This window comes from Podarcis filfolensis (assembly GCF_964270895.1).
Source record: "Podarcis filfolensis genome assembly, chromosome: 6".
NCBI lineage: Eukaryota > Metazoa > Chordata > Lepidosauria > Squamata > Lacertidae > Podarcis > Podarcis filfolensis.
The window spans coordinates 96,955,180-96,978,036 of NC_139609.1; the positions used below are offsets into that span (position 1 = coordinate 96,955,180).

General features: G+C 47.0%; 1 protein-coding gene across 6 annotated transcripts in view; it reads right to left on the reverse strand.

Annotated features, from left to right (window-relative positions):
• Positions 1–22,857, reverse strand: part of NOL4L (nucleolar protein 4 like) — a 135,578-nt gene that overhangs the window by 83,405 nt on the left and 29,316 nt on the right. For 2 of the 6 annotated variants that reach the window (XM_083618640.1, XM_083618636.1), the window contains exon 2: positions 4,155–4,310. In XM_083618640.1, the coding sequence (XP_083474766.1) occupies positions 4,155–4,310 (156 nt within the window). Of the gene's footprint in view, positions 1–4,154; positions 4,311–7,593; positions 7,720–10,171; positions 10,191–11,206; positions 11,356–13,819; positions 14,043–22,857 lie in introns of those variants that run through there. The other 4 variants (XM_083618642.1, XM_083618644.1, XM_083618643.1 and 1 more) reach the window with 4 other exon arrangements.

A 22,857-nucleotide genomic window follows, 5' to 3' on the forward strand; every position in this document is an offset into this window, starting at 1 on the left:
GCTTCCAGACTGGAGAGCATGGCTCTAGCTGGTCTTCTGAGTCCTAGGATGGCCATGTATACTACCTTACAGTGGGCAGTCTGTTTCAATGAGCCTTTCAATGTTTCTGCTTGAAAGGCTGTCTAGTCCAAGGCAGTTTAAAGATAAACAACCATAAGAATGGGGGGCTTGAAATTGCTGGTCATCAGTTAATACCTGGACAGCCGACTAAGCAGGATTGCAGGTCATGTTTTCCCCACTGCAGTGAGATGCACTGTATTTCTAGTCATCAGCTATTATTCCACAAGTTGGTATCCAACTAAAGTGTTCTGTCAGTGCAAGGATTTCCATTTGTACAACCACCCCCCCCAATGTGTCCAAATCTGCACTGATGTGAGATTTCTGCCAGGCCTTAAGATTCTTTGCACGGATTAGAAGGCAGAGAGTCCCCTGCACTGTGAATGTTTTGAAAACTCAGGAACAGATTGAACCCCTAGAACAAATTTGAGGGTGGGGAGGAGAGGAGAGCAGGGAAGTCCCAACATTGCACAAGCAGAAATCATTGTGCCGATGGGATGCATTACTCAGCACTACTTTGGATAGAACCCAAACAGTACATAATGCACCTTTACATATAAATTAGCAAATACATTTGTAAACTGCTATATATGCTAATTTATGCAAATCTGTGATGGGTCTTAAGTGGCCACTCTGTTGAGTCCCAGGACCCTTTCAGAAACTAAGCACAGAGTTAAGTGTCATCCTATGCAGGAGGCAGCTGGATTGTGTGATGAAGGGTTACGTTCACTGTGTTTATGTAGTTTATCACAAAGCCCACTCCTGAGGCAGGTAGCCATGCAGTACAATGATTTCTCTGCCACCTCTTTAATTTCTTTTGAAGAAGTACCTTTCTTGCACTTCCCCATATTAGAGACACCAGACTGCAGCACTCTGCCAGTCCCCATGGGGCCCTTTCTTGCAAACAGTCAGCTAATTTATTTCTGATAGCCTACCTAAGCAAGCAGAGAATTACCTCCAGCTCCAAATTATCAACCTGATTGGCTGCCCTCTGGAAGTGGAAGACAAAGACGAACTCTCTGCTGAATCTGGCCTACTTCTCACAGAGGTAGTAAACCTGCGTCTTGGGGTGTGCCACTTCAGACTGCAGGTAGGAACTCACACCAAACGCTCCCTCTGCCAAGAAAATCCCTACATGCACAAATGTAGCCTACTGCATAGAAGGCTAGGCCTTTTTTAGAATCTTCCCTAGCTTTTTTATGTTCAGGGTACTTTTGAATTTAATTTTACCGTTTTGGTATGGGGTCTCATTTTATCACGCGGACCCTCACCTGCATTCTGAAGTGGTTCAACCCAGAGACACAGTGCTGGGGCGGGCAAGCACCGACAGAGGTGGCACCAGAGTCCCTCCCACCGAGACAAGGTTCACCCCTTAATCTGGCATCTCAATATTAATTCTGGTCCAGTGCGGCATCCCCGATGGGGGCACCAGAAAGGGAAGATGGCTCAGAGCCCTCCCAGGTCAGGAGGGGATACAGGCCTGCTAATGTGATGAGATCAGCTCAAGCAGAGGGGTGGAGCGCAGCAGAGCTGAAGCTTTGCTGGCCTGAGAAAAGCAGGCAGATCCAGGCTGCTCCCCTGAGGCTGTGAAAGGCATAGATTAGCACTCCCCGGAGCCAAATTGAAGGAATTGGGGGAGGGCCAGAGCTGTCTACTGTCAAAACAAGCAGAAAGTTTCCTGAATTGTAGTTGTACTGGTGGCCTTGCCCTCTTCCATTATGGAGAGGTCATCCGCCGATAGGCAGAGAAAATCGGCACAGACAATAGCTTTGCTAGCTGTGTGCAGAGGCAACGGCAGGGGCAGCCTCCAGGTTGCCCAACCTGCAGCCGCTGTTAGGGGACAGGGAATATGAACAGGAGCTCTTTGCTCCCTGGGAAATATGCCAGAGGCAAACACAGCCCAGCTGGGGAAGGGAGGGACAGGTCTGCATTGCAGGAAGTCAGGCAGCCATGTGCCCTGTGGAGGATGGGCTCTGGTGAAGAGGTGAGAGAGAGAGAGAGAGAGAGAGAGAGAGAGAGAGAGAGAGAGAGAAGCTGAGTCTTCAGCTGCACATTTAGCCCCCTGGATCTCCAGCAGCAACCAAATTGCTGGCAGAGGTAGGAGGGCCATGGCCGCCTTGCAATTTTTCAAGCAGAAATCCAAATGCCACAGGAAACCACAGTGCAAAAGCTGCAAGCTGTGCAGCCCTCGGAACGCCTCGCTTGCTGCATTCAGCTGCTCGGTGCCCCAGGAATAAACAGAGCAGCAAAGAATTAGGCAGGAGATTGTAGGCCCCAAGTGAAGAAAGAGAATGGAGAGGCAGAAGCTGCCCCAATGTTCTCCTACTAGCAAGACCCTGGGGGCCAATTCATCTCCAGTCTAGCTAATGTGACTGAAATAGGGATATATGGAAAGAGATTGAGCATGTTACATGGGAAGGGACAGGCAAGCATGTGTTATTACTAATGATAACAACTGAATAAATAACATTCACTGAATTGAATAACAGTCACTCAATTTGATAAATACTTCAGTGAATAACATAAATGTATAGCCCACCACACAGGAGCCTTTAGCAATGAAAGCCGAGAAGCAAGCATAAAATGTTACATCAAAATTTAAATGAAACATTCATTTCAGGAGTACGGGCATGACAACTGCTGGATTCTCCCAATCTGTTGTCCAAATTTGCTTGGCGTATAATTTTAATGTGCACAACGGGGCCACCTGTCCCTCTAGCCAGCATCCTGCTGGAACCTCTGGGAGATTCTGCAAGGAGTAGGAGATGGCAATACAGAGGACTGTATGTCCCAGGAAAACTAACCGTCTGGGCCAAGGAAAACTGAATTCTGCATCTTGAATAAATAATGTCAATTAAGCCAATCTATTCCCATGTTACTGGTGTTTTTAGTTCTATAGACTTGTTATTATTTCCATTATACCAAAAGTTTGGAATATATTACTGATGTCTCTGGCCCCCTTTTTGTCTCTGTTTCAATATTTCTAACCTGTGGTGATTCTGTTTATGCTTAATTTTGCATTTAATAAAAATAACTTTTAAAACCTCAGTCTATATGCATTTGCTTATTCTGGGGATGCCATCATCTTCTTCTGCTTATGAAGGGGAAAGGCAAAAAGCTGGCTAAGAGTTTTTGACGTCCTGCCTTCTGATTTCTGGCTTAAGAAGACTGGAACCTTCTGCGTTCCAGATGTGTGCTCAACTTCTGAGCTTCTGAGAAGATACCATGATCACACATTCAGATCTAAGCTAGGTCTGCAGCACTGAGGAGTAGACACCTGCTTTTTAAAAAACAAACAAACCAGCAACCGGCATGCTGAGTTCTACAGCCAACACCAAATGTGAGGCAGAAAAAACATACTTGGCCTGTCTCAAAATACCCTCCCTGTCTCAGAATATGAAGTTTGCATGTACGGTTATCACAGTAGCCCAAGAGCTACTAGGCCTCTTTAGCATTTGTCCTAATTCTTTTTAAAGCCGTTTATGCTAATAACCTATCACAAAATCCATTACAGCAGAGCCAGAGCAGTGTATGAGCTGCAAAAGACCACCATAAATGCATGAGGCGGTTTTAGGCAATCTACCATCTTTCCAGCTTTGGCCTCCTACCCAATTCCATTCGCCGTATTGCTTTAATACTACTGATGATGATGATCTACATCATAGGGCTGTTGTAAGGACCCGAGACAATGCCCGTGAAACACCTTTGAGTGCTCAAGAAACATTATATATCTCTTAAGTATTGCTAAGCTGTGGCAAGACGTTCCATAGGCTGAGCATGAGCTGAGTGGCGAAGTCCTTCCTTTGTTTAAGAAGCATTTCCTTTCCATTCTGCATGGCTGGTCACTGCCTTCCCCGTGCCTTGCCTCTCATGCCTGGCCTCTCCCTTCTCTAAGCACATCTGCCATGGCCATCTCCTCTCCCCCCACCCTTCTTCCACTGATGCCCACTCTGATCCCTCTTAGCCAGTCCTTCTCACATGCAGGAGCCTGTTCCCTAGTCAGCCCCCCTCTGGGTGTGTGAAAAGGGGGGCATAGTGGGATGTGGCCACTGGCCCATTGGGGGCCTCTGTCAGTAGTACAAAGACAGGAATCTCACCGCCCGGTAGGTCTTCTTCTGCCCGGCATGTTTGGGTGCTTTGCCTGGCTCCGCCGAGCTCTCCACATGCATCGAGTAGATGATGTCAAAGAAATCTTCCACCACAGCGACGCGCTTGAGAGCGATGCCCTCGGGCTCCGACAGACCATCTGCCCCCTACAACAGCGCAGGCAAGTCAAGTTAGTCTCAGGAATGGGTGACAGAGGTGAAGAAAAGGGCTGCAGGATAATATGAGCGGAGGGAGGGAAAGGGAGAAACACAGAATCCCACTCCTGCCAAGGTCTGAACGTGTAAGGAGAAGGGGTGTCTGAGGAGGTTCCTATCAGGGCAAGGAGTGTGATATTTGCTGCTGCTGCTGCTGCTGCCGCCACCAGAGACCAAAGCCAAAATGGGAGAGGTGAAAGCAGGAGAACTCATGAAGAAATCCCCCTCTTCTTATTTATAGCAATCTCATCAACAGACTGGGGTTGTTGTTTTTTGTCTGGGCCACCTCCATCGCCCCCCTGCTGGCTACACAATGCTGGCTATCAATCAGCAAAAGAACTGCTAGTTGTTAAACACCTGCCTTTTAATCGAGCAATTTCAACAAAGTTGCACATTATCAAGAGACGCGACTTCCTGATATATTGAAAGAAACGTAAAATTATGTAGAATTTATTAAGTAAGCATCTACCACTCGAGCTTAGAAGATAGGTGACATATTTATTAAGGTTTTCTTCTTTCTTTAATATGGTAGCATACCAGAGCCTCTCCACCAGCACACACACACACCCCATACTCACAAAACTTGACAGATGCCCTTAAAACAGGAGCTCCTGGAGGGATCCTATTACTGACGGAAACAGCAGGATTTGTACTTGGTGCTGATTTTACATAGTGCCAAATGCAAGGACAATTGCAAGGGACCACTGGCTTAAAGACTGCACTCCCAATTGTTCCCTTGCAAAGGGAGCTTGCATCCAACACTGCTTAAATGCAGTGCCAAATGCAAGTCCCGCTGCTTCCTAGCAGGGACAGATCCACCTGATCTCCAATGATGTTATGTGATTGTCCACAGTGGTTCCCCAACCCTGTCTTTAAAAAAATAGTTGCACAATTAACATTTTGCCCTTACAAATTCATATTGGATTCAGTTCACGAAATCAATGAAAACTTTTGGTGATTAACCCATCAACTCTAAATCTATTTGCTAAGTGTTTTGAACTCTCAATCCCCTCCTTTAACAATGTGCCACCAGCATGAACCCTGCTCAGCTAGAAATTCTGTAGTGTCTGGGAAGGAGCCATCGTAAATCAACACAACGAAAGTATACATGTAAGCCAATTGCCCACAACTTTGTTCTGAAGTCTTAGCACTCATTGGACAAATCTTGAAAGCTGGTTGATGGGGCAGAACATTCTCCATGTGTTGTTCCTTGTAAACATAAGGGCTAGAAACTTGTTTTATGGCAAAAAAGAAAAGAAAGCTGCAATTTCGAGAAAGGTGCCTGGGTGTCCTTCTCGTTACTACACTACTGAACTGACTCGTTGCCTGGCCTGCCATTTAGAGCGCTAAATGTCACACCTTCCCCATGTGTATTGCAAATGTCCAATGTGCTGAATGAGCATGCCAAGCATTGCTCTAGTATAGAAGGATGTTTCAGCTTGCAGAAGGAGAGCTAGGGCAGGGAGCAGGCTAGACAGGTGCGTCCATCAACACACATGTGCACACACACATGCCGTCTAGACCAATAAGCAGAGCACCTTGAGGCCAGGATCCCTGGAGGAACAGGACTGAGTCACCCTCCTCCCCGCCTCTGACCTTTCCCAGATTTCACATTCATTTTCTTTCTCTCTCTGACATACAGCCAAACAGTAGCAGTGCAGCTAAGCTTGGAGTGCAAGTATGGGATGCTCTAAACCAGCCACGTGGCAGCAGGACAGAAGAGGCAAATGCCACTGAGCATCTTATCTCTCTGACATAAAGGGCGCTGGCTCATCCTGGCAAGACTTGCCAAGGGAAAGGAGGCATACCTTGTTCCCTAGCTAGTTATGTGTGCCACACCCACAGCTCGTGTGCCACGAAAGCTGGTGGAAAACGAGATCTTGAAGGAATGAGGCAAGCATACTTTGTCTAAAGATTGGAAATCATGCTGTTACAGTGCGGATTTTTCAACACATCAGATAAGGGTGCTGAGGAGCTCATAGAAAATATGCAATTAAGGTGTCACTGGCTGTCAACTACAGCTGGCTCAGAGTTTGTGCACACATGTGAGTGTGCTGTTGTCTGCATTCACAGAAACCACTCATTCACAAAAATTACACAGAATTCACTGTTCAGATGTGGTGATGGCCACTGGCTTACAATGGCTTTAAAAACAAAAGTTGGAGGGTGTCAACCAATAACTATTAGCCATGATATCTAAATAGAACCTCCATATTCAGCGTCAGTATACCTCCGAATACCAGACACTGGAGACAACAGCAAGGGTACGCTGCTGCATTTATACTGTTTTTGCACTTCTCAAAGTCTTGTATTTAGCCTAATCCACAAGGGCTCTCATGCAGTCATGCAACTGCGTACACAACTACATATTTAATTACTCTTCTAACAAGTCTTTGTACTTTCACAGGGAAAGAGCCCGATCTGAAACTCTAAAGAACCACTGTCAATCAACTTAGACAATACTGCATGAAGGATGTCATCGGCCCGACATATTATAAAGGAGCTTCTACGTTCCTCCTTATGTACTTAACAAACCCCTGCTGTAACCAGACCCTTGAGAGATTTCTTTTTCAGATCAGTGCTTAATGCAAGAAATCTTTCATTTCAGTATAAAGTGAAGCAAATTGTGTCATAGATGAGGGCAAAACTAATCCCACCTCATGTTTTCAAATGGGAGCTTCGGGACATTCTCTTTCTCAGCACTCTAAGGAAGATTTGCAGGCTAGTCTTATGCAGAGTGACCTCAAGTCCAGTGACCTCAACAGACTTCAGCACACCTAACCCTTAACAGCATTGACTACTTAGCTGTATTTACATTCTCTGTGCAACTGAGAAACTTGCACAAAAGATATATGAATACTTCTACTTCTAAAAGCACTGCCAATTTTAAATTTATTATACTGTTTTAAATATTAATTTATTAATTTGTTGTTGAATAGAGGTAGAGAGAATCCTAAGCTCCCTGCCATTTCACTAGGTAATCTCTCAGGCAAGCTCATACCTTGCACTAAGAGGATAGGGGGTATGATGATGATGATGATGATGATGATGATGATAGCGTCTTGCTAGTAATATTATCATGCCCTTTGTGCAGGTGTGGGCAGAGAAGAGGTCTGAACAGGGAACTTTCTGGGTTCTTAGATACCATACAGTACTACCTCTGGGTGGTGAGGCAGGGTCAGGGGGACAGACAAATATGCTGACAGTTTTCCAGGCCGCTGCTTGAACCTGTTACCTTTTCTGAATCCTTGGAGCTGGCAATAGAGCTTCCAGCATCTGCACCTCCTCTATCTGCCTGCCTCTTCAACGTCTGCTTCTTCATTCTCGGGCTTATTTTCTGCCCCTCATTAGCAATTTCAGTCTAAGAGGAATGACAAAGTGTCACAAAATGAAAACAGACGGACACACGCTCTCTTAGTGTTTCCTCCCTGACAACGTACTGACTTTAAGACCTTGAGGGCACAAACCCAACTTTTTTGGCCCGAGTCCCTCTGTAAATTATCAGATCAGATGCTGTTCACTTGTCAGAATCCCTCCCCTCCCACAACAAGTGACCATTCCTGCTTAGAAAATTGGTGGGTAAGAATAGCGGTCACTCAGGCTTCAGTCTTGCCTCGGACCTTTAGAGACACTTCTCTAGCCCAACCTTCTCAAGACTTCTGGACACCCTACACATAAATCGTACCTTGCAAGAGATATATATTGTCTCTCCTTAAAGGACTCCAGAAGATTCCACAACTAGCTAAGCCTGTTCCACAGAAGCCCAGCTATGTGTCCCTATTTCCAGCTTAGGCTGCAATCCTATCCCCTCAGCTGGGAGTAAGACCCATTGAACTCAATGCAACTTACTTCTGAGTGTAGGAGGCTGTTAATTTGCTACAGTCAGGGTTAAATGCAGTCTCCCTGGCCCTGCTTCTCTGCCTTTAACAGAGCCTGACATCCAGAAATTTAACAAGCTCAATTTTCCCCTGGCTTGTTCAATTTCTATGTCAGGCTACCGTCAAAGGCTAAGGGGCAGTTTTGGGGTGTTTTGGTTTTTTTGTAAGGTATCTCCCCTGGCTACTATTGGAACCCATTAAACTTTCCTTCAACAGACCCTTGCAATCTGCTGTTCTCTCTCTTCTTCACCGCTGCCTTTCACATTATAAAAAAAAAAACCCTAACATGTCTCTCTTTTGGCTCTAAGCTGAACACACGCTCTACTTTGGTTTTCTAGTGAAAATCAACAGATATCTCCGCTGAGGCCTCTCACATACCAAACAGTGGAGAACTGCCAACTCTTGCCCAGACACTTTCTAAAACGCAACCTATAAAGGAACTGCCCAGCACCCAAATTAGTCCAGCCTCCTCTTGCCCCACCCTCTCCAGCTCCCATCTGCAGCTCAGTGTGCAAGTGTGAGACCTTTTGCATTATACAAAAATACGTAAGAATTCAGACATCCCCGTGACTGGCATTAATCCTGGTAGTTTTGGGCAGCACATCACCATAGCTGATCCTGGGGTGGCCAGCAAGCCTCAAGCAAAAGCCTGTGTGCTGGGTGGCTGTAGGAAGGGTGGTCTCAGGAATAGCACTAACATTTCCTTGATGGAGGGGTGGCGGAGTGGATTTGAGTCCCCCTCTGCATGTAGCAGCAGTATCAATAGGCTCCATACCAATAGCAACTATCCATTTTGTTTATTTATGGAGAAAACGTATGAAAATCTTTTTAACTTGCATTCCCCAAAGGGGAATACATTGAAGGGGGAGACTGGGGGGGGGCCTTCCTTCCCTCTCAGCTCATGTGGGCAAACTGAGGGCTGCTTGGCTCTTGCATAACTATATGGGGAGTGAAAACACTAAGAGAGTGGAAATGGGGAAACTCTGCCATTGATGTAAATCAGATTATTAGGACTGAGCTGCCCAAAACCAAACAGTCTTAAGGACTGCTACTCCGAAAGGGGGTGCAAGAGCACGCGGTGCTTGGAACCCATTTCCCCATCACTTCCCTTACAGCAAAAAATCCGATAAGCACAAGAGCTCCCAACCAACTATAATTGTGCAACCTCAATTTGCCGAAACAAATTTTTTTTTTCTTTCCAGTAGCACCTTAAAGACCAACTAAGTTAGTTCTTGGTATGAGCTTTCGTGTGCATGCACACTTCTTCAGATACACTGAAACAGAAGTTGCCAGATCCTTCTATATAGTGAGAAGGTGGGGAGGGGTATTACTCAGAAGGGTGGTGGGAATGGGTGATTGGCAGATAGCTGTGATGAGCCTGTTGACGACTCTTAACGACTGCAATAGGTCTTACAGGAAAGGGGTAAGACCTATTGCAGTCGTTAAGAGTCGTCAACAGGCTCATCACAGCTATCTGCCAATCACCCATTCCCACCACCCTTCTGAGTAATACCCCTCCCCACCTTCTCACTATATAGAAGGATCTGGCAACTTCTGTTTCAGTGTATCTGAAGAAGTGTGCATGCACACGAAAGCTCATACCAAGAACTAACTTAGTTGGTCTTTAAGGTGCTACTGGAAAGAAAAAAAATATTTTTTTTGTTTTGACTATGGCAGACCAACACGGCTACCTATCTGTAACTCAATTTGCCGGTTTATGATGGAATCCCACCCGAAAACAGCAGCTTCCTAGAAGCGCCTGCCTCCAGCTCTCGTATTCTTTCCCTTTCATCTACACTGCCTTTCGCATCTTTCCATCTGGCTGTTTCTTTCTGTTGCAGCCCCTGCACTGCCAACACAGAACACGCTTCTTCTTTCCACCACCCACAGGCTCCACACACACGCAAATGTACATATTATATATAATCACCAAACCTAAACTAGCATTCAACTACTTTCACATTCGTGGCTTCCCTCTGGGCAGGCATGTCCAAGAGGGAGATCTACTGGTAGATCACGGGGTGTTCCTGGTAGATCTCTGGTCCGTCAGTTATCTCCTTCTCCCTCCCCAAAAAAGGGGGAGTGGAACCAACTGCCAGTTTTTTTTAATACTATGAGTAGATAGCAGTTTATCTGGAGTTGGATATCCCTGCCTCTGGGGAACAATGGGCACTCGCTATATATATGTTGTTGTTGCTGTTTAGTCATATCCGACTCTTCGTGACCCCCTGGACCAGAGCACGCCAGGAACTCCTGTCTTTCACTGACTCCCGCAGTTTGGTCAAACTCATGCTGGTAGCTTCGAGAACACTGTCCCACCATCTCGTCCTCTGTCGTCCCCTTCTCCTTGTGCCCTCCATCTTTCCCTTTTCCAGGGAGTCTTCCCTTCACATGAGAGGGCCAAAGTCTTGGAGCCTCAGCTTCAGGATCTGTCCTTCCAGTGAGCACTCAGGGCTGATTTCCTTCAGAATGGAGAGGTTTGATCTTCTTGCAGTTCATGGGACTCTCAAGAGTCTCCTCCAGCACCAGAATTCAAAAGCATCAATTCTTCGGCAATCAGCCTTCTTTATGGTCCAGCTCTCACTTCCATACATCACTACTGGGAAAACCATAGCTTTAACTATACGGACCTTTGTTGGCAAGGTGATGTCTCTGCTTTTTAAGATGCTGTCTAGGTTTGTCATTGCTTTCCTCCCAAGAAGCAGGCGTCTTTTAATTTCGTGACTGCTGTCACCATCTGCAGTGCCGCCATATATACATATACATATACATATACATATACATATATATATTTGGTGAGGGAATGGCGTTTCAATTATAAATGTGACCCCGCCACCCACCCAAGCGTGTCTACTCATAAGTAAATCCCCATGTTCAAGGGAATAGGAAATGCGCTTAGGACATACACACTCCCCTGAGAGTCTGTCCCACCGGGCTCACTTCTGAATAAACATGCCTAGCCTCCCTCACTTGCTATTATAAGTCTTTGGGCCCCAGGACATGGCTGGCAGCTGAAATGGCTCCAGTTTCCTGCAGCTCTACATGCCCTGGATGGATTCCCCAGTCGCCTCCGTCCCTCTCTTTCCTTCAACGCCCTACGTCTCCCCACATTTCCCCTCCAATCAGAGAATCTTAAGAGTGGGAAAGGGACCGCAGGGGTCATCTAGTCCAACCCCCGGCAATGCAGGAATCTCAGCTAAATCTAGGCTGACAGCTATTTGTACCCAGACTCCATTTCATTGTGAAGGAACCAGCATGGCTTGGGCCGCAGACGGTGCACATTGAATTGAGGAATCTGGCAGGCCCACATCCCAGTCCCTGCCTAGGCAGGAAACCCAAGAGATGGACTTGGTGTGAGGAAGAAAATAGGCTGAATTGCATGCAGGCTCCCAAGGCGATAAATTAAAATATGGCAGAAAGCGAGGGGCATCTTCAACGGCGACAGTGGATTCATTGCTAGTCAGACCATGGCAGCCACTGTGGGTGTTTTTTCGGGAGGGGAGGCGAACCGTTCGATTTTCGACTTATTATTATATATTTATTTATACCCTGCCTTTTTCCCTGACAGGGAATCACTCAGACAGCATGCGAGAACAAGTTGCTGGGCTAGGTTTATTTTATAATCTTGTAAGATTTGTACGTTCCTTGAGTGTTAAAAACAAACTAACGAGAGAAAAAAGCCCAAGCATCTCAAAACAGTTTGCAAAGACTTGGGCCTTTTCCCAGGTTGCTGGCCGAGATTTATTTCATGGTTTCATAGAATTTATACACTGCTTGATTGTTTAAAACAACAACAACTCAAAGTGGTTTACAAAGATGGGCTCCCTTTGGGCTGATCCAGCAGCCTGGCATAGTAATATGAATAATAATAATAATAATAATACAATAACAACAACAACAACAAGTGAGGCGCAAAACTGGAAACTGGTATCAGGCCTGTTACCACTTCAGTGACCGAATGCTGCACCACACGAAAAAATCCAGAACCTGTAGGAAACCTTCTAAGTACTTATCAGTTTAAAAGTACTTCACTGTTGTTGTTGTTGTTGTTGTTGTTGTTGTTGTTGTTGTTGTTGTTGTTGTTATTTTTGCTTTTTAAATACTGTATTTTAGGCAGATGAAGGTGACGGATTATATGGAATTGGCGGAAATGACTGGCAGAATCCGAGACCTGGGAGAAGAGTTGGTGGAAGAAGACTGGAAGAAATTTAAAGACTATCTGCAGAAATACTGTAAAATTAATAGATGTTAAAATGATGTTGGATTGAAAATAAGTGGCATTAGCAACAAAGTTAACAAGAATATGCAAAATTGAATTGATAATGGATGAAAATATAGAGTTATAATATGTTAAGATACAGAGTTAAGATAAACGAAAGAGGGTAAGGATTTGCTGATTTGATTATTTAAATGGGAATACAAAAAGGGGAGGTGTGAGGAGGCCAAGGAAATAAGCTAATGAGTTCAAAGTTACAAAAAGCGGATTTGTTTTTAATTCTTTTTTAGCTATTTGTCTTTTGTATTTTGTATTTTTATTCTTCTTTTTTCTTTTTCATGTATTTTTCTATGTTCTCTTTTCTGTATCTTTTTCTTTTTATATGACCTTTTTTATTTTGTAAACTTATGTTTTTGTAAAACTTCAATAAATATCTTTTTTTTTAAAAATTAAATACTGTATTTTATCATTTTGATTTTTGTGCGCTCCATAAGTAACGTACGCTATTACGCTGCAGTCGTAAATTAACTAAAATAAACTTGACGCTTCGGTAGAATGCAACAGAAAATGCCAGTGTCTCTTGGCGTTTCTGGAAATGTCTGCCTCTTCTGCAAAACTCGGGCCGCTTTCTATTGCAGGCCCAGGAGAGGGGAGGCAAATGGCTGCACATCGGAGACAAGGACCCAGCAGCCATGTTCTTCAAAAGAGGCTCTTCTTTTTTAAAATAAAAAATAAAAAATGACCATGCTTCCCAGAAAGTCATCTGGGACAATGAGAAGCTGCCTTTACCTCACGCCCCGCCATTCTTGAGGAAGAATGAGCTGTGCGCACTCTGAGGAAGCGGCCAAAAATACTAACCATGGTAGGCCTCCTTCAAGGCCTAGCCAAACTGTGGCGCAACAGCGGCCATTTTCCTGACACACGCAACCAGCCCCCTTGCCAGACAATGGGCAATCCCCCATTTTGTTCCCCCTTCCGAATCTGAAAATTGGAGGGGGCAATATTCACCTCAGTTTATAACATGCCATTGTGGGGGGGGGGCGGTGCATTCCCAAAACAATTCACTTTCGCTACCCCAAATATCAATTTTTGAAAGGTAACAAGCTTAATAAATAATTTAAAAATTATTATTATTATTATTGTTATTATTATTATTATTATTAAACTGCTCCATTGCACGAACTGCTACGGTAATTGAAAAAGCAATTAATTGATTGATATTTTTCCTTAAATTTATGGGCCAAGGAGGGGCTCGCTCAGCCTTTGCCGAGCACAAAAACGTGAGGGAACGACAGTTGCTCCGCAGGACCAACGTAAAACAAAATATTATTCATGACCCGTTTGTTACATTTTAATGATTTTTTTACTTATTTAGTGTTTCATGTTGTCCACAGCCACTTTTCTTTTTTCCCCTCGTTTTAAGCACTTGCTTGTTTAAAGCAGAATGCAATGCAACAAGCAGATACCATCTTGCGAGTGCAGCGCGGCACCGCAGCCTTTTCCGTCCTCCCCCCGCAACCTCCAGCCATCTCCCCTGCTCAGGCCCCAAAGCCTCTTCTTCCCCTTATCCCTTCCTCCCAGGCAGCCTTCTCTCTCCCTCTTATCTTGTATCATGCCATTTCACCATTTCATGTTTCCCCAAGAGTCTCGCTTTCCCCCTCCCATTCCCTTCCTCCTAATGCCCCTCTCATGCATTGGGGAGGCAGGATGTAATGGAGTATTGTCCCGGAGGAAGGCACGGCTGGCAGGAGTGCTTCACGCTGCAACATTTTGTTGCAGCTCCTGTTTGCCATGGTCTTTAACAGACCCCCGACTGATGCTCAGCTCTGCATCCCCCAAAACAAATGCCCCTCTGAATTGGACTCCTTGGCGGGTTTTGAATAAACATACACAAACTTTTTATTGGTAACATATATATAGATAAATTAAGGATCTTTACAATTTTATAACATGCAGAGAATAACATGCGTTGAAAAACCAGAGAGAGGAGCTGAGGAAAGTCTGGGGGTGGTGGGAGGGAGGGCTTTTCTCTTTTGGGGGAGGGCGAGGGGAAAATGGGGGGGGAATGAGAATGATGTATTTTTGATGGATTGTTATTTTGAAATTCCTAATAAAAAAAATTACAAAACAAAACAAATGCTCCTCTTTCAACCTCACAGGGGGAGCCTTGCCTAAACTGGCTGCTTTTCTCCGACTGACTGCCCCGCCATGCCACCTTTCTGCAACTTAACACCATCTCACAAGTTAGCCACTGTTCTCTCCCTTGTAGGGAGCTGCCACCTGGCCCCAATGTTACAGATGCAACCGCACATTTGCGTTCTTGTCTCTTCACCATAAGTGTGGGAGGATTAAACCCCAAAAAGTGTTCACCCCACTTGTTGTCCTAGTGTATGTGTGAGTTATCACGGTGCACAAGGCACACATGTACACAGCACAGCACACATGTGGGGTGCAGGGGTGCTTTGTGAAGGCTGTGGGTTGAGACTGCAAACAGAGACCCACACCAGCACTATTTTGCTGGATGGGACTGATAAAGGCACACATTCCTTGATCTACCCAGCTTCCGCACATGAGGTCCTGCCAAAGCAGAACGTAGGCACTCTGCAAATGCTCAATGGCACCTGACAAATTCACACACACCGCCTTCCCTACTTCCCCTAAAGTTGTTGTTGTTGTTGTTTAGTCGTTTAGTCATATCCGACTCTTCGTGACCCCATGGACCAGAGCACACAAGGCACTCCTGTCTTCCACTACCTCCCATAGTTTGGTCAAACTCACGTTCGTAGCTTTGAGAACACTGTCCAACCATCTTGTCCTCTGTCGTCCCCTTCTCCTTGTGCCCTCCATCTTTCCCAACATCAGGGTCTTTTCCAGAGAGTCTTCACTTCTCATGAGGTGACGAAAGTCTTGGAGCCTCAGCTTCAGGATCTGTCCTTCCAGTGAGCACTCAGGGCTGATTTCCTTCAGAATGGAGAAGTTTGATCTTCTTGCAGTCCATGGGACTCTCCAGAGTCTCCTCCAGCACCAGAATTCAAAAGCATCCATTCTTCGGCCATCAGCCTTCTTTATGGTCCAGCTCTCACTTCCATACATCACTACTGGGAAAACCAGAGCTTTAACTATACTTTCACTTTCCCATGTTTATGCTCAGAGCCACCTTGTGAGATAGGTTAAACTGGTAAAAAATGTCCCCCAGTAAATTTCATGGGTGAATGGGGAACTGAATCCAGGTTTCCCCCGCCCAAGGGCTCGTCCACACTCGTCTCACCACTTTCCCCCAGGGAAACCCAATTTTTACTGATGAATCGGAGCAAACATCAATCAGGTTTCCCACAAACTGGTGTTTGTTTCAATTCAGTGGTAAAGCTGGGGTTTCCCCAGGAAAATCAGCGAGGCAAACAGAAAACCTCTCGGACCCATGTTCTTTAGGCATGGGGCGTTAGTGTGGACAAGCCGAGTCTGAAACATTCCACTGTTTCTTTGCCCTGATGGGTTTTCCCCCCCACCGTTCTCCTTGGTATGTGAGGGGAGAGAACTCTGCACACGCTCAGACGACAACAGCCTTCCCCGACTTGGTTCTCTCTGGATATTTTGGGCTACAAATCCCATCAGCCCCAAATCAGTACAACCTAGAGGGCGCAACACTGAGAAGCCCGGCCTAGGATCAGATAATGTCTGCAGACAAATGTGACAATCTTACACACATGTGGTGCCAGTTCCCCATTCTCCTGCATTACCAGTTATTCCAGTGCCTTGTTTTTCCCTTCCTCTTGAGTCACCAGGGCCTCCAACCAAAAAGCACTCTCCTCCCCTCAGTGATACCAGTGTCCTATTTCCTGTTCCCAAGTGGGTGATACTCACAAATCCTCCTCCTTTTCCCTACCCCAGCACACACATTGCTAATTCCCCACCCATCATCCAGGGTATATGTTCCCCCTGCCGCCACCCCCAGGGCAACCACAGTGCCCTCCATTGTTGGTCCCCCCCCCCCCCTTATAGCAAGAAAATCCCATTTCTTCCCTTCCAGGTGTTAAACTAGCATACTGCAGCTAGAAAGGCAGTATTATCACCAATGGCTGCTGCTGTGAACAGACCGCTCTGTTCCTGTCTGTGTACATTTCGGCTCTGCATTAAAAAAAGAAGACTTGCAGATCATGGCTTTGGGCCCCGGTGTCTAGCAGGCGGAACATGTTCTCTGTACCCATCTGCCAACTGAGAATAACGCTTTGGGCATCTGACGAAGCAGGCTCTGGTCCATGAAGGCTTGTGCCAAAATACTTTAAGGTGCAACGAGAGCAACAGATTAAGAAGCCTGCTGTCCCTCTGGAGAGAAGAGGGTGTGCGGTGCAGGATGGGGGGTGAGATGGGGGTCAAGCAAACTTCCTCTTTCCCATTGGACCACATGCTTCACTTGGAGCTAACCCCACAGGTCTAAAGAGGGATACTCCTACCTGGGCTTAACCTGAACAAGGATTCAGTCACAGAACACTCACTGTAGTAACAGAGAAGACCAGGAGCCTCCAGCCCCAAATATGGCTGGTGCAGAACTTAAACCGCTCTCCATCTCTTTGGGTTTCCTGCCCCAAAGCTCCACCACCCCTGCTTCAAAAATTTCCACTGTGTGTCAGAGGCTTTGGGGAAAACCTATGGGCAGGAAAGTCATGGCTGCTCCTCTGGAGTCCTAGATCTGCCAAGGCAGCCTTCGCCACCCTGGTGCTCTCCAGATGTTCTGGACTACAACTCCCATCAGTCCCTGCCAGTGTGGCTGCACTAGCTGGGGCTGATGGGAGCTGCAGTCCAAAACCTCTGGAGAGCACCAGGTTGGCGAAAACTGAATGAAGGTTGCAGTTATCTGCAGCCCTTGGGCCTAAGATATATCAGAGTTAGTAGTGATACTTTTATATGCCTGTTGCCTTTGTCCATGGAGTTGAATTCTGGTGCTGGAGGAGACTCTTGAGAGTCCCATGGACTGCAAGAAGATCAAACCGATCCATTCTGAAGGAAATCAGCCCTGAGTGCTCACTGGAAGGACAGATCCTGAAGCTGAGGCTCCAAGACTTTGGCCACCTCATGAGAAGAGAAGACTCCCTGGAAAAGACCCTGATGTTGGGAAAGATGGAGGGCCCAAGGAGAAGGGGACGACAGAGGACGAGATGGTGGGACAGTGTTCTCAAAGCTACCAGCATGAGTTTGACCAAACTGCGGGAGGCAGTGGAAGACAGGAGGGCCTGGCGTGCTCTGGTTCATGGGGTCACGAAGAGTTGGACATGACTAAACGCGACTAAACGACTAAACAACAACAACAAGTGATACTTTCGTTCTCCTAAAAATCAGGATCAAGCTACAAATAGAACAGAGAACAGGGGCAGATAGGAATACTGCTGCTGACACACATAACTCAACATCTTCCCTTCCTTTAATGCAAGGGCTCCCAAACATTTTCCCCAATGGTCCAATTGCAAAGGGTCCTTCCTGGCATACCACTTAATGATTTTTTTCTGCTTCTTGTGGCAATTGGAAAATGTAGTGCTAGACACTGTGCAATTTTAAATTGTATTTTTATTGCTTTCCCCCTTTCTTATATTGCAACAGAATTCGCATTCCACAGAATTCAACTTGCAATACAATACTTAAAGTACAATATAATAAAGGACAAAAGCAGTAAAACTACAATTAAAGAGCAAAATGAATATCTAATGTGGACGTGCTGTGGGCAAGCTGAATGAAACTCGTGCACCCCCAATGGTCTGTGAACCACCATTTGGGAAGCACTGCTCTAATGTTCCTAGTCTAGGCATTTGCAGAATGGCAGAGATTCCTGTACTGGGGGTGGGGTGGACTAGATGACTCTTGGGGACCCTTCCAACCCTACGATTCTATGGGGCTTGCCACTGAGTAAACACAACCAGCCCCTAAGTCTCGGGGTTCAGGGTCAGTGTTCCTGCGCAGCCCGCCACGCTCGCCATGCACATCTGGCCAGATGCACATTCGCCATCTCGAGAGATGCCCTGGTTCTTCGCGCCCCCCTGCAACGCTCCCCGCCCCAGCTCCGCGGGGTGGGGGCGCAGGCCCTCTGCCTGGAGGGCTGCTCAGGGCATCCTTCCTTCTAGCCAGCTCCCGAAGCGCAAGGCCGGGGCGTCCCAAACGGGGCGAAGAGGCTCAGATGCAAGCGCAGCGCCCTGCAGCTGGGCAGGGCAGGCGCGACGCCCGGAGAGGAGCAGCCCGAGCCTCGCCGGGGAGGGAAAGCGAGCCGCTCCGGAGGCCCCATTGGCTGCAAGGCGAGGCGAGATCCCCGCTGCCAATCCCCCGCGCAAAAGCCCCGCGGGACCGCTTGGGCAGGGCCACCCCAAGGCCTTTGCCAAGCAGGTATTGAAGGTAACCATGGGAACCGGGGGGGGGGGAAGAGTGGGAAGGAGAGAGGAGAAGGGATCTGGCACAGCGATCCCTCCCCGGGCTGTCCTCGCCTGGGGCAGGCAGGCAGGCAAGCCGGCGGCCGTCCTGGGCTGCCCCTCCTTTGCGCGCAGGAAGGAGGCACTCGCCAGCTGGCAGCGCCAGCCAGGGCAGGGCAGGGCAAAGCGAGGCAGGCCAGGGCGCGGGGAGGGGAGGGCAGGCAGCTGCGGAGAGGCCTCTCGCGGCGGGATAGAGACCCTCCGCTCCTCCCCCGCCCCGCGTGACTCGGAGCGAGGTGGGCCCCCTCCGTGGCGTCTCCAATTACGCACCCGCCTGCCCAGGCGCACCTGCCGCGCCAGCCACCTGCCCTTTGTTGTGCTCTACTCTCGAACGCACGCAGCCTCGGCTCGGGTGGCGCTTCCCCCTCCTCCTTAATGGGGCTCCTGTGGGTGCGTTTCATCAGACCCAACAAGTCCCCTCCACCTGCACCAACGCGCCCCCCCCTTCCCAATTATCCTCCAAGCGGCCCAAGTGGGATTGGGAATATTGTTGTGCAGGAACAAAAGAAAGGGGCGCTTCACACGTTACCAGGCAACAAACTCGGGTTTGCCTGGCAGGGGAGTTCAAGGAGTCGCCGCTGCTGATCCTCGCTCTCTAGAGGATGCAGGTTTTCAAATGCCTGGTTTGCCACACTCACATGCAAACGGGTGCAGCTTGGGCCAAACCAGAAGCCAGAGACCTGCATGCTACCCTCACCACCAAATGAGCACCCAGGGATTGGGTGGACTACTGCAATCCGCTCTATGTGGGGCTACCTTTGAAGGTGACCCGGAAACTACAACTAATCCAGAATGCGGCAGCTAGACCGGTGACTGGGAGCGGCTGCAGAGACCACGTAACACCGGTCTTGAAAGACCTACATTGGCTCCCAGTACGTTTCCGAGCACAATTCAAAGTGTTGGTGCTGACCTTGAAAGCCCTAAATGGCCTCGGTCCAGTATACCTGAAGGAGCGTCTCCACCCCCATCGTTCTACCTGAGGTCTACTACCCCATCGTTCTACTGAGGTCCAGCGCCAAGGGCCTTCTGGCAGTTCCCTCCCTGCAAGAAGCGAGGTTACAGGGAACCAGGCAGAGGGCCTTTTCGGTGGTGGCACCCGCTGTGTGGAACGCTCTCCCATCATATGTCAAGGAAATAAACAACTATCTGATGTTTAGAAGACATCTGAAGGCAGCCCTGTTTAGGGAAGTTTTTAATGTTTGATGTATTACTGCATTTTTTTGGAAGCCGCCCAGAGTGGCTGGAGAAGCCCAGCCAGGTGGGCGGGGTATAAATAATAAATTATTATTATTATTATTATTATTATTATTATTATTATTATTATACAGGGGTGGCTTGTGGGTCGGTCAAATGACCTCCGCGGGCCACTTCAAGCCCATGGGCCTTAGTTTGCTGACCCCTGGGCGGGGTATAAATAATAAATAAATTATTATTATTATTATTATTATTATTATTATTATTATTATTATTTGGTGGGGGCAGCAGCAAACAGGCACAACCTCAGCACCTGAACCATAAAAACATAGCCCCATCTAGTCCAGCATTCTGTTCTCACAGGGACCAGCCAGAGGCCTGTGAGAAGCCAACAGCAGGATCCACGCACAAGAGCCCTCTCCCTTCCTGCTGTTTCCAGCAACTGGCATTCAGAAGCACTGCTGCCTCTGTCCTGGGAATGCCAGCACCCAGTGGGACAGATGTAGCCCCCTTTCTCTCTCCTTAATCAAATCAAAACAAAAACATGTTCTAGTTCAGCCACATGCCCCCTGGCATGTATATGGTTGCAAATGCCCATTCTATTATTTTTATCTTAAAATTTTATTGTATTTTTTAACACACACACACCCCCCAAATGATGCCTAAGAATAGATCCTTCCATGATGGTTTATTGATGTCTTTTTTAAAAACTTTTAATAGTTTTATCGTTTGGTTTTATGTTTCCATTTTCTGTAAACATACAGAGAGAGCGGTATACAAATATTTTTATAAGTAAATAAATAATTCCAGAGCAAATGCGATTTAGGTTCAGGCAGCAGAAACAAACCACATTTCAGTCCTGTCGTCATGATGGCACTATGATTTAAGTGAGCTTTTGAAAGGCAAAACTGCACATGCTCAGAGTATTTCTTTTTTATTGTTATTTTTCCTGCCAAACTATTTTTTTGTTCTTTGTTTCTGTGACAAAGCACAAAAATAGACACAGATGGAAAGCATGTAATGCAAGGCAGTAGGAAAGTAATGTCGGTTGTGTGGTTCACAACTTAAAAGAATGCACAGAGATGCAACCATACTTCCTTGTTGGCCCTTGTGCAAAACACATTCTGTAGGAGGCCTCTCCCCATTTAATTTGATAGTATCCAATTATACACCTTTTGACCGGAGAGGAAACATTATAGAGAATAACTTTAGGTAAATACGAAGTGCATAAACTCAGAATGCGCACCAATTACAGAAACATATTTATGTGTCATATTAATTGGCTGACAAAGCTACATTAGAATATTACAACAACTTAATTTATGACAAGTTAATAAGATTTCTGGGTTTGGAGGGGGCCTTAGAGCCTGTAGGCTCTCGTGCACAGCCCACCTTAAATTGCGGCCATTAAATGCACATGTCTGGGGAGTGCAGGTGTTGCTCTGCAAGACTATTAAGTCCAGAGTCTAAAATTACCTAGCTGCACTGCTGTTGACAAAAACTCCCCTCACGTGTTGGGAGAGCGCATAGCACCCATGTGCGCCGCCACCACCCCTGTCAGGTACACTGGCCTCCTTCCCCACCAGCTGTGTGTTTGGTCTGCCTGGAAAAAGTCCCCGTGCAGATTTCCTCCCTGCAGTATATTCACTGCGCTCTTTATGTGCGTGCACCAAGTCCAATAAAGGGCGAGATTAAGCTTTTAAAGTGTGAGGAGATTTCTCTGAAGGTCCCTATATATTTTGTGGCCTTTAGGTAAAGGTAAAGGGACCCCTGACCATTAGGTCCAGTCGTGGCCGACTCTGGGGTTGCGGCGCTCATCTCGCTTTATGGCCGAGGGAGCCAGCGTACAGCTTCCGGGTCATGTGGCCAGCATGACTGAGCCGCTTTTGGTGAATCAGAGCAGCACACGGAAACGCTGTTTACCTTCCCACCGGAGCGGTACCTCTTTATCTACTTGCACTTTGATGTGCTTTTGAACTGCTAGGTTGGCAGGAGCAGGGACCGAGCAACGGGAGCTCACCCCATTGCGGGGATTTGAACCGCCAACCTTCTGATCGGCAAGCCCTAGGCTCTGTGGTTTAACCCACAGTACCACCCACGTCCCTTTAGGTATACACCTACAAATATAATGTATGAAATGGCCCAAGGCCTCGTAACGAATCTGTGGGATATGTATGCGCAGCTCTGTAACCCACCCTTGCGCATCAGCTTCAGATCCATGACGGAACAAAAGCATGATACGAATGTACTAAATGAATGAACATGTGGTGGTTATCTGAGGGTGTGTAGGCTGTCTTTCCCCTCACCAGTGATTTCTAAGGCTGCCACTGTTTCTTCTGACAAGGCTCCTGTGCCTTTTTCATGAGGGGCAGAAATTTTAAAAGAGATCTGCACCGGCTGTCAATTTGCTACCAGGCCAAGTTCAAGGTGTTAATCCGAATCACTGCTCCACTTTTAAAACTATCTCGGCAAGAGCAATATACACTTGCCCTTTTAATGTTCCTTTAGCCACTCCCACTTTGCAAACATGAGTGCGTTGATGAAAATACGCATTTTGCAGACTTCCACTGGGAACCACAATGTGATGTGCCTTTGGAAATGGGCACCAGCTACCCAGAGCCCAACAGAGTCGGGAGGAGAAGACTCTCCCAACTCAGGTTCCCATTGGTGACTGTCATCTGCACAGAATCCTGACCTCTTCCTTTAACTGCATTGGGGAGAGGTTGTTTTTCAGCATCCTCCCCTCACAGAAGCTGCAAAAT